Raw genomic sequence first — 24,557 nt, forward strand, 5'->3', positions numbered from 1 at the left:
GGCCGCCTGCCAGCACCTGCCCCCTATGCTGTCCCTGACCTCCTGACCACCCGCCCCGCGGAGTGCTGGCTGCGCTCCGTGAGCCCGGCACTTCTCTTGAATGCCGGGCTCTTTTGCTGGCACTCCGATCCCTGGTGGCCTAGCTGGGCCCCGGGTTGTGCTGCGCAAAGCCCCTCCCCTTTAAGAAGGGGAAGAAGGCCTGCAGTACCGCGGCACGTAGCAGCGTGATATTCACTCGCAGCACCCCAAAAGGGAGGCAGGGCGCTTCCAGTAGCTTCCCGCTTCCCTCTTAGGATGCTACTGATGAATTTTGGCCGCGGGGGGTGTCGAAATCTCGACTCCGAGTAAGACTCTTTTACACTCTGTTCTATCAGAAAAGTAGTCTTTTATTTACTTGTACAAGGGGAGAGAATCTCAGGCAAGGGCTAAGGCTTACAACTCCAACGAGCATGCATTCGGGCTCTATATTTACACAGTGAAGTAAACAACTCCTGATTGACACATCATTATCATACATCAAACCGTTTCATGCACAAGAACAATGAATAGAACATCTTGTCACATTCCTGTACGTTCATAAGTTAATTATTGCTACATACACAAAGACACCTGTCACCACAGACTTACTCCTATTCCTCTTACATTGTTCAGTTACAGGCTGCACCTTGGGAGTGGTTTTGGTACCTAGCACATTCTGTTCTGGCCGTGTTCCAACAGTCTTGCATCAACTAAACCAATACTTAAACTTTTAACCCATGTCAACTATCCCATCATACTTTGCAAGACTGACACAAAACTATATGTATGATATTCTATATTTCCACATTCCCCCCTTTTGTCCTTACCAAGGACAATCTTACGGAATTTCTATCTGTCCTAACTTAGCAAATTCTGTTTCAAAAGTGTCTCCATCAATATTCACATATTCGTGAACTGTCATCATGGGGCTGGGGTAGTTGAGGTCATCACTGTGAGGGCCTTAGTACACAACAATTTTAAACATCCAATTAGTAGACTAATCAAAATGATTATTATAACTATTGCAATCAGGACTTCCAGTATTTGTTTTCCTAGTGCTCCTCCCCATCCTGAAATCCAATCCCAAATGGACCATTGTTCAGGTTGGTGTAGTTTCTTTACAGCCTCCTTTATGTGGTTTACCAAATTGGTGATATTTTCTGAGCTATCTGGAATATAGGTGCAACATTCAGTTCCTATGATTGCACATGTGCCTCCTTCCCTTGACCAGGCAGACCTCTCCTTTTGTATTGTTTAACGTCCCCATTGAGGTGACTAATAAACTTTCTGGATTTCTTTGATTATCATATTGGGAATGAAACCATCCTTTGAATTTCATTAGGTTATATCCTGCTCCCTTCCACTCATCTTCCAGTTGTTCTGGATTCAAACTATTTTGGGACACTGTACCAGGGGCATCCTCATTGTTCCAGGTAGTATTAGATTGTAATAACCACCCTACCATCTCCTCCATTCCAAAGGGAATGGGCTGTAGGGGTATTCCACCCTCTGCATGTATAGGGATGTGACTGCATATCCAGCATTTAGTAAGGTTCTGTCTTTTGGCATACAAATAACTCATGTATAGCCATGCTTGTTTAACAACCTTCATCCTCTTCTTCCCTGTTTCTTATCTGTCCTATTAAGTTTTCTTTTCCGAGTGGCTAATGTTGAAATAAAGGGCTGTGTAATTGGATCGTTACAAAACATTGGCCTGGCCGTCAGGGCCAGTCCTCCCTTTGGATTACCACTACAGATAACTCCTTCATTCGCAATTCTTTCACTTGGTGACACAGTATCGGGGCATGTAACCCATAGCTTATCAAGTTTCTGTCCACTATCTTCTTCTACTATCTTATTCTGCCTAATCCTAAGACTCAGGGGTTGATACGGGGGTACCTGCATAGTGTGATCCTGAAGCTGAACCTTCATAGTCTCGTTATAGCATATAATATAAAAGAAATCACTGTTTAAAAGTACACATTCTTCTATGCATGGTTTGCCCTTCAGGGGATCTGGGTAAATCAATATGGCAGTTTCAATTATCGTTAACAAAGGGAACAGTCTTATTAGAGTCCAAATCCAGTTCATCTTGGCAGTGTATCGTCTCCAACTGATGCCTTCTTACAATGGGACGCATGTATCCATGTTGGTCGCTCCTTTACTTTTACAGCGGTGTTTGTGGTCAGCAGTACCTGGAAGGGTCCCTCAAATCTGGGTTGAAGGCTATTCTTTCGCTTAAAGATTTTTATGTAGACGTTATCTCCTGGCTCGAAAGTATGGCACTTTCCTTCAGCGGGGTCGACCTGGGCTTCCTTCACCTGTTGATGGAAACTAGAAATGCATTTGGTTAGTGCAATGCAATAACTCAACATATCTTCCTCCATTTTATGAATGTCCATTTGTTTAGCTGTTAAAGGTGCCAAAAAGGGCAATCTCTGTGGTCTTCCCATGACGATCTCATAAGACGACAATCCTGTAGTTCTGTTGGTAGCAGACCGCATTGTCATTAAAGCTATGGGCAACAAATCAACCCATTTAAGTCCAGTTTCTTTACACAGTTTTGCAAGCTTATTTTTCAGCATCCCGTTGTATCTTTCCACTAGTCCAGCCGACTGCGGATGGTAACTACAATGAAGGTGTTGGTTAATCTGTAAGGCTTTGCATAGTTCCTGAATTACTGTTCCCGTAAAATGGGACCCTCTGTCACTTGACAGTTTTGCTGGTATCCCAAAGCGAGGCACAATGTCCTTCAATAAACATTTAGCAACAGTGGTAGCGTCATTCTTTCTGCAAGGAAAAGCTTCAATCCATCTTGAAAACATATCAATAATAACTAATACATATTTAAAACTCATACATACAGGTAGTTCAATAAAATCCATTTGCAAGTGTACAAAAGGACCCGTGGGGTTTGGATGGGATGCGGGCTGTACCTTCTTTATTTTTCCCGCATTCATGGTCTGGCAGATAATACAATTTTCACAAATTTGTTTTGCCAATTTTGAGATTCCTGGTGCATACCAGGTCTTGAGGATATAGTCTGCCATCCCCCCTTTGCCCGCATGGGTGAATTTATGAACACATCGGGCAATTGGTGATAGTAATGATTTGGGTGCCACCATGCGGCCGTCATGATGAACCCATAAGCCGTCAGTGTTTTTAAAACAATGATTAACAACCCATTCCTTTACTTCATCAGAACTGGCCCTATCTTGATGGGTCAGCACTTCATCTAAGGATGGGGGCTGCGGTATCTCTGGCTTTTCCCTAACAGGGAAGGCTGGAACTTGTTGTTCAGCGCTTGATATAGCTACTGACTTAGCAGCGCTATCTGCAGCAGCGTTTCCAAGCGCAACCTTGTCCAAATGCCCCGTGTGTGCTTGGCACTTAATAATTGCAATCTGTTTAGGTCTCTGAATAGCTAGTAAAAGATTTTGCACTTCTTGTGCATTTTTAATCTGGGTTCCTGAGGAAGTCAGGTAACCGCGAATTTTCCAAATTTGTCCATAATCGTGAGCCACTCCAAAGGCATACCTGGAGTCGGTATAGATATTAACAGACTGGTCTGTGGCCAATATACGTGCTCTGGTTAAAGCGAACAATTCTGCCTGTTGAGCAGAAAAAGAATTAGGGAGCTGAAAAGCTTCTATTGTCTCATGCTGGGTGACTACTGCATATGCTGATTTTGGGCGTCCCTCAGAATCCCTGAGGGCTGAACCATCAACATAGAAAATCAAGTCGGGATTCGATAATGGCTTGGCATAATCTGGCAATCCCAATGCTGGGGCTGAGATCATGGCTTGTTTTAGCTGGCGGAAGGCGTCTTCTGATTCAGGTGTCCAAGTTAGTTTCTCAGGTAGTGACGGCATACTCATGTCCAACAGTGGTCTAACTATCTCGGAATAATTCATTATCCATTGCCTGCAGTACCCCGACATTCCGAGAAAATGTTTCATCTCTCTCTTAGTTTGTGATAACGGTGAATTACAAATTGCTTTTATCCTGTCTGGCGTTAATTGTCTAGTGTTCCGTTGTAGCTGATGTCCTAAGTACTTCACTTTTTCCAGGACAAACTGTAACTTGGTTCGCGAAACTTTATGACCTTTTTTGTGCTAAAGCTTTAAGGAGGATTAAAGAGTCAGTTTCGCACGCCAATTTCGAAGGCGATGCCAGCAATAGATCGTCGACATATTGGATTAAGGTCGTAGGGCTTTCTGTATAGCCTTGAGGAAGCCGAGTCCATGTACACTGCTGGCCCTTATAAGTAAAGGCGAACAGGAATTACGACTCGGGATGTATAGGTACTGAAAAAAATGCCGAACACAAGTCGATGACAGTATAATAAGTTGTATTAGCCGGAATGCTGGTAAGAATAGTGGTTGGATTAGGAACCACAGGATAAGTTGGAAAGATAGCGTTATTTACTGCTCTTAAATCTTGCACAAATCGCCACTTTTCAGAACCTGCTTTTTCCACCGGTAGGATAGGGGTATTGTAGTGTATGTAACTGTTCTACCTTTAAGAGAACTATTGTATGTAACCGTCCACCTTTAAGAGAACTATTTTAGGTGTGGCACTACTTTATCTTGGCTGCTGTATACTGTAATACCGACGGTGACCACACCGGTATATAAGTGCTGTGTCAGGATTTATTGGGCAGATTCGCCCTGACCTTCGAATAGTAAAGTCCTGTTAAAGTTACTCTTGTAGTCTGTGTATTAATTCGCCATAATACCTACAGACTTTACAGTGGCGACGAGTTCGATCTTACCCTGCGGCAACAATACTTCCGAAGCAGTTAACGAGCGTCGAGAAGAGGCACCCGCCCTCGTCGTTCTGCTGAGAGAAAACTCGAGTCTGCAGAGCAAGGAAGAAGGAAGAATTCAGACACGAAGCCTTCCATCAGCAACAGGCACTGATTGTCCCTTCTGCCACGGTGGTGAGTGAGCCGATCAGCACGGGAAGCAAGTCGGCCACGGTGACTGTGAGTAAAGGGAAAATAAAATAAAAAAATAAACGGAGGATAAGGGCGGTGAACTCGACCACGGTCGGGGGAAAGGAGCCGGACAGAAGTTGGGCCCAGAGGCGCTGAGACTGGGGCAGCGTGGAGCACGGAAGCCGCGGTACAAGCGGGCTGGGAGACGCAACGGCGTCGTGAGACAGCTAGACCGCGACCGGCGAAAAAGGCCGGGCAGCTACCGAGGCCACGAGGCGCTGCGACCGGGATCGTAAGGCGCGGGAAGATATAAAAATAAATAAACCGCGGTGAACTCAGCCGCAGCCGGGGAGGAAAGCACCGGACTGCGAGAGGGCTGGGAGGCGCGATTGGAGTGAAAAAGGCCGGGCAGTGACCGAGGCCACGAAGCGCTGCGACCGGGATCGTAAGGCGCGGGAAGATATAAAAATAAATAAATCGCGGAGAACTCAGCCGCAGCCGGGGAGGAAAGCACCGGACTGCGAGAGGGCTGGGAGGCGCGATTGGAAGCCGCTGAGGGAGAGACAGAGCCCGAGCGAGCGGGAGAGACAGAGCCCGAGCGAGGGAGACTGAGCGAGATCCAGCCCAGCGGCTGAAACTGTTCGCCGTCAACGGGTTGTACCCAGCGCCGGTTGCCCTGCCGAGAAAAGGGAACAAGGAACGCACTGAAGCCGACGCGCAGGCTGCGAACCCCGAAAGCCAGCGGTCGTCGCCCGAGGGAAAAGTTTACCCCTCCCGCCAGGGGAAGAAACGCGGGAAGCCGCCAGTAGGCGGGGAAGAAGACAAGCGCGGGAAACCGCCATTTCGAAAAAAAAAAGTTAAAGAAATATTTCGTTGTTGTTTCTCAGGAAGAGTGTGAAGATGCCTAAGCGTAGTAACATCAACGGGTTCGATTCCGATGTGGAAGATTGGGCCACGTATGTAGAACGCATCGAGATATATTGTAAGGTCAATAAGATAGCAAATTATGACAAAGCTCTAACCTTACTAAACTCAATGGGTGCGAAGACATACGGGTTATTGAAGCATCTTCTATCACCAACTAAACCGGCGGATCAGTCTTTCGCTAATATTGTTGCTGTCCTGAAGGATCATTTTAACCCCGCACCGCTGATGTTAGCGGAACGATCTAAATTTTACGTGAGAACGCAACGAAAAGAGGAAAGCAACGCGGAGTACCTGGTTGAACTGCGTAGGCTAGCAAAATACTGTCAGTTTGGGGTAAATCTGACAGAGGCACTGAGAGACAAGTTCGTGTGCGGGATGTCGAAGGAAGGAACACAAAAACGACTGCTCGAAGAGAACGATCTTACACTTGATAAGGCTGTCCTTATTGCAGCATCGCACGAAGCCGCAGCGAGAGGCACGGCGGAAATGCAGCGGAAGACAGCGGTACTCAGTGTGGATCAAATGACTTCGGGTACAACGAAATGTTATCGTTGTGGGAAGACAACACACGACCAGAACCAATGCTGGTTTAAAAACCAGGAATGTAGAAAATGTGGCAAGCTTGGTCACATAGCTAAGGTATGCCGGTCAGGAAAGAAGACCAGCAATAATAAGTCACCGCAGAAGAAGTACAGAAAGGTACATAAGGTGACTGGGAAGAGTCCAGATGAACAGAATTCGGACTCAGACTCCAACAGCAAGGAACTGGGTAGTCTGAGGATTCACAATGTGAGTAAAGAAGCTGACCGACAAACTATCTGGGTCACACTAGATGGAAGTGGACACCGGATCGGCGTTGACGGTCATGAATAAGCAAGATTACAAAAAGTTATTCAAACATATTCCCCTACGGGATACGGAGATAGTATTGCAGACATACACGGGGCACAAAGTATACCCCATCGGAAAGATAAAAGTCAAGGTGAGATACAAGGACAAAGATCACCAAGGGATGGACATGCATGTGCTGCCCAAGGGAGGTCCACCACTTCTGGGACGGGAGTGGATCAGGAAAATAAAGATAGACTGGCATTCACTAAACACAATGACGGTAGATTCCGGAAAGGAAGATGTCAAACCTGAACGGTTGTCCAGAATATTGGACGAAGCTAAAGAGGTATTCCAGCAAGGACTGGGAACACTGAGAGGAATTAAAGCAAAAATCAAGATTGCAGAACATGCAAGCCCAAAATTTTTCAAAGCCAGATCGGTACCTTACGCGATACGACCTGCTGTGGAGGCAGAACTGGAAGAGCTTGAACGTTCAGGGGTACTGTCTAAGGTGGACTGGAGTGAGTGGGCCATGCCCATTGTTCCCGTCATGAAGTCTTCATCAAGTAACAAGCCAGGGGGACCGGGAAAGGTCCGCATCTGCGGAGACTTCAAGATCACAGTTAATCCGGTGCTTCACACGGTACAATACCCGCTTCCGTGGATTGAGGATATCTTTGCTTCATTGTCTGGCGGGAAATACTTCACCAAGATAGACCTGGCACAAGCATACTTACAAATGGAAGTCGAGGAAGAGTCGCACCAGTATCTCACAATCAACACGCACAGAGGCTTGTATCGTTATAATAGACTGGTTTTTGGAGTAGCTTTGGCTCCAGCAATTTGGCAGAGGGCCATGGAGCAGGTCGTACAGGGTATTCCAAGCACGCAGTGTTACTTGGACGATATCCTGATTACGGGAGAAGACGAGGAGGAACACCTCACAAATTTGAAACTGGTGCTCACCAGGTTGAAGGAATATGGCCTTCGAGTTAATCGCCAGAAATGTGAGTTCTTCCAGAAACGGATCTCGTACTGCGGTCATGTCATTGACCAAGAGGGGCTGCACAAGTCACCTGACAAGATAGAAGCTGTCGTGAAGGCCCCCGCTCCGGAAAATGTATCACAGTTGAGATCGTTTCTGGGGTTGATTAATTATTACCACAAGTTTCTGCCGAATCTATCCACGGTGCTGCATCCGCTGAATGCTCTGTTGCGGAAAGAAGTACCATGGAAGTGGAGCGAGGACTGTAAGAAGGCCTTTCGCAGAAGCAAGGCGTTGATTACCTCTGAGGAAGTGCTGGCTCATTTCAACCCAACGTTACCTCTTCGTCTAGCTTGTGATGCTTCCCCTTATGGAATTGGAGCAGTACTTTCACACAAGTTACCAAATGGCTCGGAAAGGCCAGTCGCATTTGCGTCCCGATCATTGACCTCCGCTGAGCGAAATTATGCTCAGATAGATAGGGAGGCCCTCAGCCTTGTGTGGGGAGTAAAGAAATTCAATCATTACCTGCAGGGCAAGAAGTTTACATTGCTGACAGACCACCAGCCGTTGGTGTCCATATTCAACCCTAACAAGGCCGTTTCCACTATGACAGCGCAAAGGCTACAGAGGTGGTCCGTGTTACTTGGGGCACACCAATATGACATCGAATACAAAAGGTCCAAACAGCATGGAAATGCTGATGGGTTATCGCGCCTACCGTTGCCAGTAGTAGAAGAGGCGGCTACAGTGGACCCGGTAGAGATGTTCCACTCATCCATAGTGGAATGTCTACCAGTAACAAATTCGATGATCGAAAATGAAACAAGAAATGATCCGACTCTCTCACGAGTCTACGATTTAACAGTGGAGGGATGGCCAGCACATGGCGAACCAACGCTGCCCGCATTTTCGCAAAGCAAAGAAAAGCTGTCAGTGTGCCGAGGAACCTTGATGTGTGGATCTAGAGTGGTGATTCCACCCAAACTTCAGCATAAGGTGCTAAAGGAGCTTCACGAGGGGCATCTGGGTGGAGTGAAAATGAAGAACCTAGCAAGAGCATTTGTGTGGTGGCCAGGTATTGATGGAGACATCGAAGAAATAACCAAGAGCTGTCTAGGATGCCAGAAGGTCCAAAACGCGCCACCACAAGCTCCTCTGCATCCATGGGAGTGGCCCTCATCTCCTTGGCAAAGGGTACATGTCGACTTTGCTGGTCCATTTATGGACTCAATGTTTCTAATCGCGGTGGATGCACACTCCAAGTGGCCGGAGGTAATAAAGATGTCCTCCACCACCACGGAAAAAACCATCACAGTATTAAGGACCATATTTGCCAGGAATGGGCTGCCGGAACAGATCTGTTCTGATAATGGACCGCAATTTGTGTCCGAAGAATTCAGGAAGTTCTTAAAAAGGAATGGGGTCAAGCACTACACGTCAGCCCCATACCATCCCGCCACCAATGGATTAGCTGAAAGGTTTGTCCAGACCTTCAAGAAGGCCATAAAGGCCATGGGTAATGAAGACATCAACCTACAACATAAGGTAGATAACTTCTTGTTGGCGTACAGGAATGCAACACATGCGGTCACAAACCAAACTCCCGCCATGATGTTTTTCAATAGAAGACTAAGACGCCGGCTGGATTTGATTAAGCCAAACGTCAGAAGGGACATAGAGAACCGGCAATTTCAGGGCATGAATGAAAGGCCAACTAGATCCTTTCAGATAGGTCAACAAGTTTTGGCCCGGGACTACCGTACCGAGAAATGGCAGCCTGGAACTATTGGAAAAAGGCTAGGGCCGCTGATGTATACCGTGGACATTGGTGACAGCATAATAAGGCACCATGTTGACCAGATCATAGGGTCATCCACAAAGGACCAACCTACTCCACAACCTTACACGGCTAATGTTGAAGCAGAGATACCCAGAGCACCTACCTCCGATCTGGTAATACTGGAATCAGATGAACCTGACACTGTCCTTCAAGCCGTATCGACCTTGCCAGAAGAACCTACTACCCCGCCGAAAACTACTACACCACCGAGGCGTTATCCGGACAGAGTCAGGAAGCCTCCAGAGAGACTGAATCTGTGAACTGTTTTGCATAAGTTGTATATATGTTATGATGCTATGTTAATGGGGAATAAGTATGTTGTAAGCTAAAAAGGGAGGATTGTAGTGTATGTAGCTGTTCTACCTTTAAGAGAACTATTGTATGTAACCGTCCACCTTTAAGAGAACTATTTTAGGTGTGGCACTACTTTATCTTGGCTGCTGTATACTGTAATACCGACGGTGACCACACCGGTATATAAGTGCTGTGTCAGGATTTATTGGGCAGATTCGCCCTGACCTTCGAATAGTAAAGTCCTGTTAAAGTTACTCTTGTAGTCTGTGTATTAATTCGCCATAATACCTACAGACTTTACAGGTATTGCACGGGCTTTTAGTCGGAATGATAATAACGTCATTTAAATCAGGGCGGGGTTTAGAAACCAGCTGTGTAACTTCTTCACAGGAATGCGGATCCCCATCTTCTTCTGTTGGTAATAATGTAGCTGGGTTTAGGGTAACATTTAGTGAGGCTACGGGCATTTGGGGCTTTGGGGCGCTTGGAGATGTTAGTCAGTAATTTTGTCCTGTATACCCTGCCCCTTGATTGGAGAAGGGATTCTGGACAGTAAAGTCAGGGCCTTTATCAGCAAGGGTATTCTGGACCATTCCCTTCTTAGCAGGGCATTGGGCTACCCAATGGCCTGATTGTCCACAATTAAAACAGACACCACCTCCGGGTCTCCCTCCTTGGCGACCAAATCCTCCTCTTCCACGTCCACCTCTATATCCTCTACTTCTACCCCCTCTATAGCCTCCCATCCATTGTTGTGTTGCCATAGAGACTGGGAACATCTGTGGATCATTCCCTTCAGTTTCAGTAAACATTGAATGTGGCTTCTTCCCAGCTTGGTCTCTATTTCTACCCTGCTTTCTTTTCTTTACTTCGAGTATGTCCTGCTAGTCCTGAGGCCACAGCAGTCTGCCTCCTTCTTGGGGTGGCTTGAATATTACTAGGTGACCATGGCTGAGGTGGGCCGGGTGATAATGGAACATATGGTGGTGGGTTAATGGGAGGATATAGTCTCTGGACGTAACCATCATCGCTGTCATCCTTATCTTCTTCTGGTGGGGCTCCAGGTCCTCTCTTGCCTTGTGTCATCATTAGACGATGTACCTGGCTATTTTTTGGTTTTAATGCTTCTTTCTCTTTCCCCCTTTTACTTGCCTCTACATTACATTCCCGTCTCTTTTCAGCTTCTCTTTTCCAATCACCAAATGCTGACCAATTTACTTCCTTCTTTCCTTTACTTCTTGGGTCTCTATCCGTTAAACACTCCTCGAGGCATGTAATCCTGTCTAAGTTAAACGAACCATCTGGAGGAAAGGGCCTAGTCTTATTTACAGTCCATTTTGACCAGTTCGGTAGGTGGTCAATAGACGATTGACCACAGTTCTTTAACATGAAGGCTGCCGGTGTGCCTTTCTCGGGTGGCTTACTGGTACTGGTACCCATTTTAGCAGCTTAAATGGTTATTACTAAAACAACCTAAATTTCCGTAACAATTCGTAACCTGCGTTGTACAACTCTACAGGTTAGATTAATAAACTATACATATATGTCAAAATTACAGTCGCATCCAATCTTCTTGGTTTACTTCAAATCAATGTCACAAAGTCCTTGGCTGTTTGTCGCTCCGAGTGCCTTTAGAGTTTTGGCGCCTACTTTATGGTCCCGGCCTTCATGTGGGGCATTTGCCCTCTTAATAACCGGTCTGAGGCTAGGCGACTGAAACTCAGCACTTCCCGACTGAATTTAGTCAACTGACTGCAACAAGGTTTTAAGACAGAAGGACCATTATGACACTTAAATATTTACAACACATTAAGACATATCCTTATGCTTTAAAACTCGAGGGTTCTCAACCCTCGTGGAAGGTATTTCTAACTGGGGAAAATACTGAATCCGCAATAGCTTAGTGGATCATGTAAAAGACATCACTATTTTCTCAACAATACATTCCGCCGCGGGACTCACTTCCCCGGCTTGGGTCTTTTCCAACCCCTTCTGCAGTTTTTATTTCTATAGCGCTTCTTTATTCCTTTAAACATTGGTACCTTTATTCCTTTACGCGTTTCTTTCTTTTCTGCACGGCTCGTTCAGGTTGTGCCTGCTTCCGTGCCTGATCCTCTATTCCGATTCTGAAAGGGAAACAGTAACAAAAACAGCTCACCCCTGAACCATGAGTCAGATCGCAGTACTGCCTATGGGACAAGCAGACTATGCAACTGGGTAATTGTGCGAGGAAATACCCTTCTTGTGGCAAATTGCCACTGTGGCCATTTAGGGTTTTTCCCTGCCAAGACAGTGCATTCTAGTCCGTTTACTCACCAGTTGGCAGCAAGCGATCTCGGTGGAACCTCCAAAGAATACTGTCGAAATCTCGACTCCGAGTAAGACTCTTTTACACTCTGTTCCGTCAGAAAAGTAGTCTTTTATTTACTTGTACAAGGGGAGAGAATCTCAGGCAAGGGCTAAGGCTTACAACTCCAACGAGCATGCATTCGGGCTCTATATTTACACAGTGAAGTAAACAACTCCTGATTGACACATCATTATCATACATCAAACCGTTTCATGCACAAGAACAATGAATAGAACATCTTGTCACATTCCTGTACGTTCATAAGTTAATTATTGCTACATACACAAAGACATCTGTCACCACAGACTTACTCCTATTCCTCTTACATTGTTCAGTTACAGGCTGCACCTTGGGAGTGGTTTTGGTACCTAGCACATTCTGTTCTGGCCGTGCTCCAACAGTCTTGCATCAACTAAACCAATACTTAAACTTTTAACCCATGTCAACTATCCCATCATACTTTGCAAGACTGACACAAAACTATATGTATGATATTCTATATTTCCACAGGGGGGGCGGTAATTTTTTCGCGGCACTAAAAGCAGCGCCCGACGAAGTTAGCGTCCCAAAGGGGGCGCGACTCAATTTTTCCCCCTTCTTGAACTGGACATCTCAATGACACAGCATGCCCATTAAAATATTTCTGTTGTTTTAGATGCAGGGAGACAAAGACAGAAAGTAAGAATGAATAGAACTGATTTACAAAGCCAGATATTTAACAGTTATAAAACAAATTAACACAATCTTGCAAAAAATGTCACAAAGCACTGCTATTTTGTTAATGATGTATATCGTTCTGAACTAAGCTCCAAATGGGGAGAGAGCGGGAATATGGTATTGAGATAGAGGATCAGCCATGATCATATTGAATGGCGAAGCAGGCTCAAAGGGCCGAATGGCCTACTCCTGCTCCTATGTTTCTATTCTATGTTTCTATATATAATTCTATGTGCTCTTCCTCTTAGCTGTGTTACAAATATACGAGCAATGATGGACAGGAAAAGATGCTCTGGTCCATCCAGCCTGTCGCACACAATTATGATACATTGTGTATTGTAGTGTATGTACCTTTAAGAGGAGAACTACTTTTACAGCTCCTGTATACTGTAGTACCGGCAGTGACCACACCTGTATATAAACCCTGAGTAGGGATCTGTACTGTTAGTTTTTAGAATACCCTCATCCAGTAAACACCTGTTGATTGTTCATCTGCAGTCTCCGTCTATTTATTGAAGAACACCATACCTCAAGATTCACGGATTTAACATGTATCACAATATATATACTCTCCACCCCACCTGAAACCATGTGATCTCCTGGGACAGGCGAATAAACAGATAAAAACCCAGGCCAATTTGGGTAACAAAAAATCGGGGAAATTCCTTTCCGACCCATCTAGGTGATCAAAACAAGTCCAGGAGATCACTCTGGCACTGAATTTCCTGCAGTACCTACCTTCTGTAAGAGGGGATCTCCGCCCCAGCCACAAACAGGCCCAGCTCTCGCTTGACGGAATTCAGCGAATCAGCATCCACCGCACGAGACAGCAGCCTGTTCCAGAGGTCCCCTATTCTCTGGGAAGACTTATTACATGGTTTCCTTCTCTAACTCATTCTTTCCCATGACTCAAAAGTTCTTACCTACTCAGCTTCCCTTCCTCTACAATCTATACGCTTTTAAAACTCAAGCTTGGGGTCTCCTAACCACTACTTAATTTACATCTGGTTAATTCTTATACTTCTTTACCTTGGTGATGTCCTATATCATGGCCCTTGGCTCATCATGTAGACTTTTGACTCAAAAAACACACATGACACAATTGTGATGTAAATGACAAACAATACATTATCAGGAAAGCTGTGGGGGGAATTTTAAACCTAAAAAACAGTGGGTTGGGGTCAGGTGGGAGGTTAACGAGTTAAGAAACTAAATCCCAACCCTAAACCACCTCCAACACACCCACTTATGGTTTTAACGGAGGCGGGGCGGTGGGGGTGGGTGGTGTGGGGGATGTGGAGGCCGGGCTCCCAGGAGGCGGGTCACCCATTAAAACATTATAATGAGGCTGGCGTGCCTCATTGTGATCCACCATTTCAAATATAACTCTGGCTGGCTGGGTTTCCTAGGCCTCAGGGAACTTGCCAGCTAAAGGGAGGTGAGGACTGCTGGATCCAGGAGGTAAGTGCCTTTACAAGTACTTGCAGGATCCAGCATCGCTGCCTCACCCACCCTCTGTGATCGGACACCCCCCGACTCTTCTGATCTCCCCCTGATCTCATCCCAAGGCCTCCCAGCTCCCCCCATAAGGCCTCTGATCTCCCCCTGACCTCCCCACCGAGGCCTCCGAACCCCCCTCTGACCTCAGGCCTCCCTCCTCCAGCCCCCGATTGCCTTCCCGGCCTCTCCCTTCCAGTCCCGATCCTCCTCTGGCCCTGATTCACCCCCCCACCAATTCACCGCCGCTGATCCCCCTCCGGCCTCGATTCACACCCCACCCCAATCCCCCCCTCTCTCCTCTTTGCAACTTAGTGTCACAGGCCTACCGCCCAACAGCCAGCTAGCCTCTCCATCTGCTTGGCTGCGGGTGGGAAACAGAGCTTTGAAATGTTTATCAGGCCCTGCCGTTAAATTCGGTGGGACCTGTGGAAACCCATTCTCCCAGGTTTCCCGACTGCATTCTAGCCCCCATCCCCCCCCCCGCCCCACCCCACCCCCACCCCACCCACTCCACCCACCCCCGCCCCACCCCCCTACCTCCGCCCCCCACCCCCCCGCCCCACCCCCACCCCCGCTCCACCCACCCCCGCCCCACCCCCACCCCCGCCCCACTCCCACCCACCCACCCCACCCCCGCCCCGCCCCACCCCTGCCCCACCCCCAGGATTCAGAGTTGTGATGAGAATGCTGCTTATTGGCTTCATCTGGGCAGGGAAAAATGAACAGCCAGCATTCCAACTTCTGGTTACGGTTCAGTGACCCATGCTGAAAATTCACATGTGTGGATATCAGGTACGGGCAGGATCAAGCTCAACTGTGATTTCTTCCTCTGTTGAAGAACCTGCCAACATTCAAATGTTTTGGTTCATGCTGTGACGAATGGCCATTAAGTTGAGGTACTGGAGAGTGACAGACACATGTGGCACCATGCCCCGCAGGGCACGAGGAAAGGAGAAAATCAGAGGACAAATAGAAAAGAATTTTCACAAGTACACATGCGGTTAAAGGAGAAGACAATAACTGTAGAGAAACTTACGTGAATTGGTTGATGATGGCGTGGAGTTGGAGGTTGCTGGGGTCAGATTTAACTGAGAGATATCAAAGTCATCTGCATCATCCATCTCCTGTGCCACTCCCACTTTGTCAAAATAGCTTGTGAAGGCATCGGAGGTGCATGAGAGAGGTGATGGCTCACTCTTTCTCGATGGCACTGCTGGGGGTTTGACCATTTGGAATTCTTTAAACATCTCCTTTCCCATTTTCTGTTTTGGTTTCTCTTCTTGATGACTGGCAATCGTGGGTTGACCAGCAGATAAGGCTGCTTTGAACATGGCAGTTTGGAGTGGCATAGGAGTTTGTGCTGACATGAAGACAGTGGGCTGGAATGGGTTTCCAACGGGGGCCCACTGCTGTTGAACAGCAAATAAAGTAGGTTGGCCCCAGGCTGTTGGTTGAACTCCAGCTAACAAAGGATTGATGATATTTTGAGCACCCGGTTGTTGTGCCCAGACTGCAGGTGGCACTGCTCCCATTGTGACATATCCTGCCAAAATGTTAAAAGAAAATGAACATTAAAGATAGCTGTCGGGTGACTATTTACTCTCACTTGCTATGACATATCATACTAAATAAGGCAATCAGTCAAAAATATATGTTTTGATTAATATCCCAGAGTTTTGCTTAAGTTACCTTTGGAGATAAGGCAGAAACTTTGAAAGACCTTTCCTCAGAAGATGAGATGAGGTGGGAACAGTACATTATATAGTTGATTCTATATGGTCCCTGGAAGGAATGGACTTGAAGCATTGAATGGGCCTTTTCTTGATCCAGGATTTTTTGTGCGTGTGCTAGTGTTAACTAACATGGCTTTTCTCCATCATAAAGTGGACCAAGGTTAAACTTACCTGTGGGCACAGCAGCAGTGTTGAAAGGAACAGATCCAAACAAGTCAGGCCTCCCTGGTGGCTGAGCACTTAGAACTCCAGTGGCAAATGTGTCTGGTCCAAGGGCGTTGGCTGGTGATGCTGGGGTCTAGACAAGACACAAATGATGCAGGTTTAATGATGCTGGCATCTGGAGGAGATACAGAAGACTCAGATATGGCACCTATTGGGCACAACTTTTTAAAATCAAACTATAATAAAATCCTTCTGTGTTCTTAGAAATTCAATAATCCTAAGAGCTTTAGAAAGGAAGCCTTTGGTCTCAGAAAGATTGCAAAAAGTCATCTTATCACTGTTGCAGATATTTTCTGCATTTGTCTAGAATTAAATCTACTCAAATAAAATTATATTGTGGTATTTAGGGATTTAATTGCTTCTATTTATTTAGTTGATTTAGTTAATTAAAGCTGATTTGAAAATTCACAGCAATGACCTACTTGCCATCAGCTTTGCTGCTACATCATCTCAACTAAATGGAAAAGCTTGATTTTCTCCTGCACATATTAAAGTAATATGAAAATGACAAACAGCTGGAATTCTGGATCCTGGAGTCTTGGCTGTTACAAGTAAACTACCAGTAACAAGGATTCTCAGCAGCAACAGAATGAATGCAGTCCTTAACAGTGCCTTATAATGGAATTTATAACCGTCTTTTGTAAATATAATCCTGAGCAACAGTTAAATCCGAATGGTTTACTCTTGTCCAAGCCTCTGAGGATGTGCTGGAAAAATTTGACACACAGTATTAATTATCATATGTAAAATTTAATGTCAAAATTTATGAAAGTGACCTTGGAAACTGGTTTAAACAATGTCCTTTCTTTACATGTATTAGTTTTCTGTGCAGTCAACAAATTGGAGAAGTTAACTGTTGCTATGAGAACCTGAGCAACATTGACGATTTTTGTTTAAATGGCACTTACCCCAGGGGATGAAATGTCAGGGGGAGTAGACATATCACCAAAGAGGTCTAACTGATTAATTGTCTGTAAAGAAACACACCCATTAGACCATTGTCTCATCATAATATACATAACCTACATTGTCATAGGCATTAAACTGCAGTTTTAAAAATAATTTTGGGACCATTAACGGATCAGTGTCCCATGGAGATTAAATACACTCACTGAGCTTGTTGAAAGGGGCACAGTAAGTTCTGATGGCATCAACCTGAAACGTTAACTCTGTTTTTCTCTCTCCACAGATGCTGCCTGACCTGCTGAGTATTTCCAGCATTTTCTGTTTTTATTTCAGAAATTACAAGGATATTTTCATCTACTCATTATAGTTACAGGGCACCCCAATTTTCTGATTGGGCAAAGAGAAAGGAGGAAGGTTCCCTTTGCTGGTCATTGAGTAGTTCAGGGTGCCCCGCAGGAGATTGCCACAAATGTGAATGAATACCTACTGCACAAGTCAGCTGCAGTGCTAGACGGTGTTTAATGAGCTGCCAACTCCTTCAAGGTAGGAGACCCCACCATAACTTTACATCGATGCCATGTATTAAGAATGCAAGATATGCAGAGTCACTTACACCCACACACGAATACTTCCCATGAATACTCATTATGTAGAAGGGGTTCCTTCACAGCAGTAAGCTTCTCCTGTAAGTGCTCCTTCTCTCACACTTTTACTGGACTAATAATCCAGTGAATATGAGTTCAAATCCCAAATGGCAGTTTGAGAATTAGAACTCATTTTTTAATAAAAACTGGAAGTAAGAAAGTTGGTTATCAGTAAAAGTGCTCATGAAACTAATGGATTGCTTTAAGAACCCAATTGGTTCATGAACGTCCTTCTGGGAAGGAATCCTGCTGTCCTTACCTGGTCTGGCCGATATGTGACCAACATGGTTAACTCTTAACTGTCCTCTGAAATGGCCTAGTAAGCCACTCAATTATAAAAAAACCCTACTACAGTGGTTCAAGAAGAAGGTTCACCACCACCTTTTCAGGACAGCTAGGGATGGGCAATAAATGCCAGCCATGACAGCGAGTACTGTGTGCAGTTTTGGTCTCCTTACCTAAGAAAGGATTACTTGCCATAGAGGGAGTGCAGCAAAGGTTCACCAGACTGATTCCTGGGATGGCAAGAATGTCGTATGAGGAGAGATTGGGTCAACTAGGCCTGTATTCACTAGAGTTTAGAAGAATGAGAGGGGATCTCATTGAAACATATACAATTCTGACAGGGCTAGACAGACTGGATGCAGGGAGGATGTTTCCCCTGGCTGGGGGGGTCTAGAACGAGGGGTCACAGTCTCAGGATACAGGGTAGGACATTTAGGATTGAGATGAGGAGAAATTTCTTCGCTCAGAGGGTGGTGAACCTGTGGAATTCTCTACCACAGAAGGCTGTGGAGGCCAAGTCACTGAGTATATTTAAGAAGGAGGTAGATAGATTTCTAGAGACAAAAGACATCAAGGGGTATGGGGAGAGAGTGGGAATATGGTATTGAGATAGAGGATCAGCCATGATCATATTGAATGGCGGAGCAGACTCAAAGGGCCGAATGGCCTACTCCTGCTCCTATTTTTCTATGTTTCTATGATGCCGACATCCTCAGAATGAATATATAAAAATTCTTCAATACATTTCCCCCTAAGACATCCTTCCATCTACTACACTTGCATGCTGCTTTGCTCATGTAATCACACCCACTGCACACTATCTGTCATCAACAACAACGACTGGCATTTATAATAGGGCTTTTAATACAGATAGGCCATTTGACCTTGATGGCGAAGGGGAAACATGGGCAAGGGGTATAGAGGGAATCGCGACAACAACTCTTCAGCACACATCACTGAACATCAGTGTGTGGAGTAGGAGCCCTGCCTGATTTTCCTCCACCCTAGTCTAGGGATACTGAGGTCAACTGTAGCACCTAATACTGCTTCACTGGAGATCAACTCAATCAGCATAGACCATAAATGGAGCCTGGGATCTTTAGTGGTTCAATACAATATGTGATGTAGTTATCAACCGAGCCAGCAGGGGGCGCTGTTGGGCTGATTATTCATTCTGACTTCACATTTGAAGGAAGTGTATAAAACACATTTAGAAAAATGATGGTCTTGAAATTCAAGGAGTCCCACTCCATTACCACTAGTGTGGCAAAGTGGAATCCTTGTCCGCCCATGTACGTTGACCTAGATACATCCCAAATTGTGGGGACGCAGTCATTTAAATACTCAGGATAGATGGCTGAGTAAAGCCACCTCAGAGGTGCCCACCTCGACATTACACTGGAAAAATCAGAGCCACTCTGATGGCTGAAAGGAGGCCCAGGAAGGGGCAAGAGAGGTAAGGCCGTCAATTTTGGCCTAGAAATTCAGAAATTTGGGCACGTGTGAGGCACAGGGAGCGATCCCTACGCCTGAATGGCGAAGCCCAAGGCGCCATCCATATTGGGCCTTAGACCTCAATTCCATCGAGCCGGTGAGCTGCGGAGAGTAAGAGGCAGCTCAGCACCGAAGTGCGATTGAAGTTCAGGCTGCTGCTGGTGTCGCAGCGGCCCTCAGGTAAGTGAGGAAAAGTGAGGAAAGGCGGCTGCCGGGAAGATGGGTGACCGGGGGAGGGAACAGCGGCGATCGGTGGGGAGCCGCCGGCAACGGCCTGTGTTCTTTTAATGTGGGATTGTGAGGAGTATTCCATCATCTCCCGACTCCACAATCAGGTAAGTATACTTTTAAAACTCACTTTGTTGGTTGCGGCATAACAGACGGTCGCCAGGCACGACTCCCTCAGGGAAAAACACTTGCAGTGAGGTCCTCAAAAAGGCATTGGGCCTCTTATTTGCATATGCAAAGGGCCGAACGCCTGTTTCGGACTATTTTTTGGCCTTTACCAATATGGTGGACGGTGCATTTCTGGCTAGACTATTCCCATCAGTGTGTGGAGTGGGAGCCCTGCCTGATTTTCCTCCCCCTTATTCTAGGGATACTGAGGTCAGTTGTAGCACCTAATACTGCTTCACTGGAGATCAACTCAATCAGCACAGACCATAAATGGTGCCTGGGATCTTTAGTGGTTCAATACAATATGTGATGTAGTTATCGACCGAGCCATCATTCACCCGCCATAAACTGCAGCTCATCCAAAACTCTGCTGCCTGTGCCCTAACCCGCACCCCTGTCTATGCTGACCTACATTGGTTAACTTTTGACTCTTCTGTGACTGACGAAGGAGCAGCGCTCCGAAAGCTTGTGATTTCAAATAAAGCTGTTGGACTATAACCTGGTGTTGTGTGACTTCTTACATTTGTCCACCCCAGTCCAACTCCGGCATCTCCACACCATTCCTATCAGTGAGGCAGTTTCACAGCACAGTGGTCATAGGATCAAAGGAAGTGAAGAAGTAGTACAGCTGGGTGTCATCAGCATACATATAGAAGCTGACCCTGTACCAGCCGATGATGCCACTCAGTGGTAGCATGTAGGTGAGGCCTTTCATAGTAGCCTATTTCATAATTTTGTTACTTTTTGATAAGTAAATTTCTGTTTGATTTCCCCTTATATGCCAACCTAGAAAACTAATAAAGATTGACCAATAGCTTAAAAAAAACGTACACAGCCTGTAAAATGGTGACAAGCCAAAGCAGCCCTAAATATAGGCCTAAAGCATGCAATAAGTAGTTACAAGGTGATTCTTGATTTTTGTATCAATACTTTTACTGCAGCTAAATGACATAATAATAATGTAACTAGTAATGGGGTATAGCACAAGAAGACCAAGGAAACCTTTGATACTCCACTCTTAATACCAGAGCAGATAAACAACTTTATAATAACCAATTTATGTAATCTCAACATTATTAACTCAATATGCTAATTAATTTAATTTCTCTACAGATCACGATGGCCTAATTTTTGAAACATAACATCAAACAATTAAATCAAATCGAAGTACCATCGTACTGCCCTACTCTTTCGACTGTTTAAAAAGTCTTCCTTCTGTCCTAATCTCTGGATTACAACATTTGTATCCCTCTTTTTTTGTAACTTGATGAGTCTAATACTGAACGACCAATCAGACTACTGAAAAGGAGAGATCCTGGTGTTGTAATCCAGGGATTAGAATAGAAGGAAGATTTTCTTGAATTAGTCGTCCCTGAATTACAAATCAGTATCTCTTAATCTCCACAGCCTGGTTAGTCTTTCTTTCTGTCCCAAGCAGAGTGAGTAGACAGCTCAGTACTGTCCTATATCCTAAGACGAGACCCCTCATGTGACCACAACACTTTCCTTACATTATTCTCCACTTCCACTTTTCTGTCCCATAGTCCTTTTCATGCTCTTCCTCCATTTCTGAGGTTCAATTCCATACTTCCTTATTTTACCCCTCTTCCTGTTTTACTTCATGTGTTACTCTTCCCCTTTCTGTGATTTCTCTCTGTTACTCTCTCTCTCTGTGTCTCCCCGATTGTTTAACCTCCACCTCTAGACATGTGTTCTCTACACATTTTTGTTCTTGCATAAGAGCTTTGGCTTGCATCTGGCTTTTAGAGAACAGAATGGATCACTTCATTAACCATTCCTATTATGTATTCTATACATTGGGAGTTACTGAGGGATTGAAGCAGTGTACCTTGTGGCATTTGTGGACACTTTCCTGAGAAAATAACTGCAGCTGGTGGAACATACTTCTACCAAAGACTGGGTCCATCCTGGCTTCATAGACTCAATGACCGGTCCAGTATCATACAAGGTCATGTTGGGAGATGGTAGGGTAGTACGCAGACATGTAGATCAGATACTTCCCAAACAAGGGGAAATTGAAATGAAGGTTCCAGATGCAATGGCTGAGGACAGGTTGGCCCCCAGTTATCCAAATGCATCTGTGGTGCCACCACCATGGACAGAGGCAATTCTACAGGAGCCTATTCTTCAAGAGGAAACAATCGTTGCAGAGTCAGATACTCAGCACTGATCAGGAGCAGCTGGTGACTTCACCACAAACAAGCAGGGACTTTACTGTTAGACGTTCACAAAGGGCTCGCAAGCCACCAGCGAGATTGATACTGACCTGTTAAATTCATCACGTATGGAACATAATGAATGGAGACTTCTTATGTGACCCTTAGGAATGGTTGGTTGTTAAGAAATTCATACTGAAATCTTAAGGGGGGGAGGAATATAGTAATCTGGGATGTTATGATTAAGGTTATCCACCAGGTGGTGCTGTAGCCAGTGCTGCCACTAGTTAAGGTCAGGGGGTTGCTTCCTGTCAAGGTCAGCAAAGGTGGAATGCCAGGATGCAGGCCTGTTTTGTTTGCTACACAGTTGTTAATAAAGTACTCGTGCTAATTCTAAGATATTGCCTCTTCGAGTTCTTGTTCCACTACATGGATTTATCACAACTACACTTCAAAAAGTACTTCATTGGCTGCAAAGCACTTTGGGACATCCAGTGGTCATGAAAGGTGCTATATAAATGCAAGCCATTTTTTCTTTCATCCAATAGTACATCAAAAATTCAACTATTCACCCTTGTGCATTCCCTTAGTGTCTGTCTTGTGTGTGCCTTTGCCTATCCTAGTGCTCCTACGCAGTGCTACCCGAGAGGCTGCAGCAAGGCTGAAGGAAGGCTGCTGACTGTCAGTGGGGGAGACTGCAGATGGTCTTGCAGGATGTCCTCAAGGAGCTCTAGGCCTGGCTTCGGACTGCACCACCTTGGCATAGGTGACAGCAGTCTGGGCTGGCTGGCTGACAGGCAACAGCAAGGGCACTGGCGGAGTGGCAGTAGTGGGAGGATCTCATGTGTTATTTAGCGGTTTAACTTAATGGTACCAGGGATGAGGAACTTCAGGTCTGTGGAGAGACTAGAAAAGTTGGGATTGAAAAATGAGGAGAGACAATATAAACTAAGAGCACCTGGCATGATAAACTCCTTCAGAAACTCGTGGCACTAACACTATAAACTAAGAGCACCTGGCTCACCACATGATAAACTCCTTCAGAAACTAGTGGCGCTAACAATTTTAAAGTTGATGCTGGAGCAGAGAGACCTGGAGATTCACATACACAAATCTTTGAAGATGGCAGGACAAGTTGAGAAGGCTCCTATAAAGGCATATGGGATCCTTGGCTTTATTAATACAGGTACACTATCCCTTATCCGAAAGCCTTGGGACCAGCTGAGTTTCGGTTCTCGGAATTTTTCGGATTTCAGAAGGTATTATTATAAGACTGGGAAATTTGTATTTAATATAAATTTTAAAAGTTCAGGCTACCTCTTGCGACTGTTCCGTGTCTCATTCCCCTTCCTGCTTCTCTGGAAAGCCGGATATCGGCTGACTCCTACTAAGCTGGCCCGCAAATCAGGTCGGGGGGGGGGAGAAAAGAATATCGGACGGGCCGCGGTTCTGGTCGGGGTTCGGGGGTCGGGTCGGGTGGGGGGGAGAAAAGAATATCGGACGGGTCGGGGGTCGGGTCGGGTCGGGGGGAGGCGGGGGGAGAAAAGAATATCGGATGGGCCGCTGCAGCTATTGGACGGGCCGCTGTATTGTTGGGTTCACTCTCCCGGTACCTCCTTCACACTACCCGGCTCGGCCTGCAATCTCCTACCCAGGAGGGAACTCTGTGACCCTCTGCCCTGCTCAACGTAAGTCGTGCGCCACTCTGGTCATGTCGTGCGCACGACTTACGCTGAATGAAAAAACTTTCGGTTTTTAGAGGTTTTCGGTTTTCGGAAGTTCGGATAAAGGATAGTCTACCTGTATAGGCATAGAGTACAAAAGCAAGGAAGTTATGCCAAAGCTTTATAAAACACTGGTTGGGACTCAGCTGGAGTATTGTGTCCAAAAACAATTCTGGGTACTGCATTTTAGGAAGGATATCAGGGCCTTGGAGAGGGTGCAGAAGAGATTTACCAGAATGTTACCAGGGATGAGGGACTTCAATTGTGTGGAGGGATTGGAGCAGCTGGGATTGTTCTCCTTAGAGCAGAGATTTAATAGAGCTGTTCACAATTACGAGGGGTTTTGATAGAGGAGATAGGGAGAAACTGTTACCACTGGAAGGAGGGTCAGTAACTAAAGAACACAGATTTAAGATCATTGGCAAAAAGGAGAAATTTGCAGGGCTATGGGGAAAGAGCAGAGGAGTGGGACTAATTGCACAGCTCTTACAAAGAGCCGGCACAGATATGATGGGTCGAATTGTCTCCTTCTCTGCTGTATCATTCTATGATTCCATAATTGCTGAAAT

At 45.7% G+C, this 24,557-nt stretch overlaps 1 protein-coding gene across 1 annotated transcript in view; it reads right to left on the reverse strand.

The window, feature by feature from the left end:
- LOC147112380 (uncharacterized) overlaps window positions 1-17,369 on the reverse strand; it is a 34,297-nt gene extending 16,928 nt beyond the window's left edge. The window contains exons 1-3 of the mRNA XM_085998168.1: window positions 17,271-17,369; window positions 16,309-16,435; window positions 15,441-15,947 (exon numbers count right to left, since the gene is read on the reverse strand). Coding sequence (XP_085854294.1) covers window positions 15,441-15,947; window positions 16,309-16,435; window positions 17,271-17,369 — 733 coding nt within the window. The remainder of the gene's footprint in view (window positions 1-15,440; window positions 15,948-16,308; window positions 16,436-17,270) is intronic.
- Window positions 17,370-24,557: the final 7,188 nt, after the last annotated feature.

The sequence above is a fragment of the Somniosus microcephalus genome, chromosome 9 (assembly GCF_052327205.1).
Source record: "Somniosus microcephalus isolate GS21.2 chromosome 9, FLI_Smic_1.0, whole genome shotgun sequence".
NCBI lineage: Eukaryota > Metazoa > Chordata > Chondrichthyes > Squaliformes > Somniosidae > Somniosus > Somniosus microcephalus.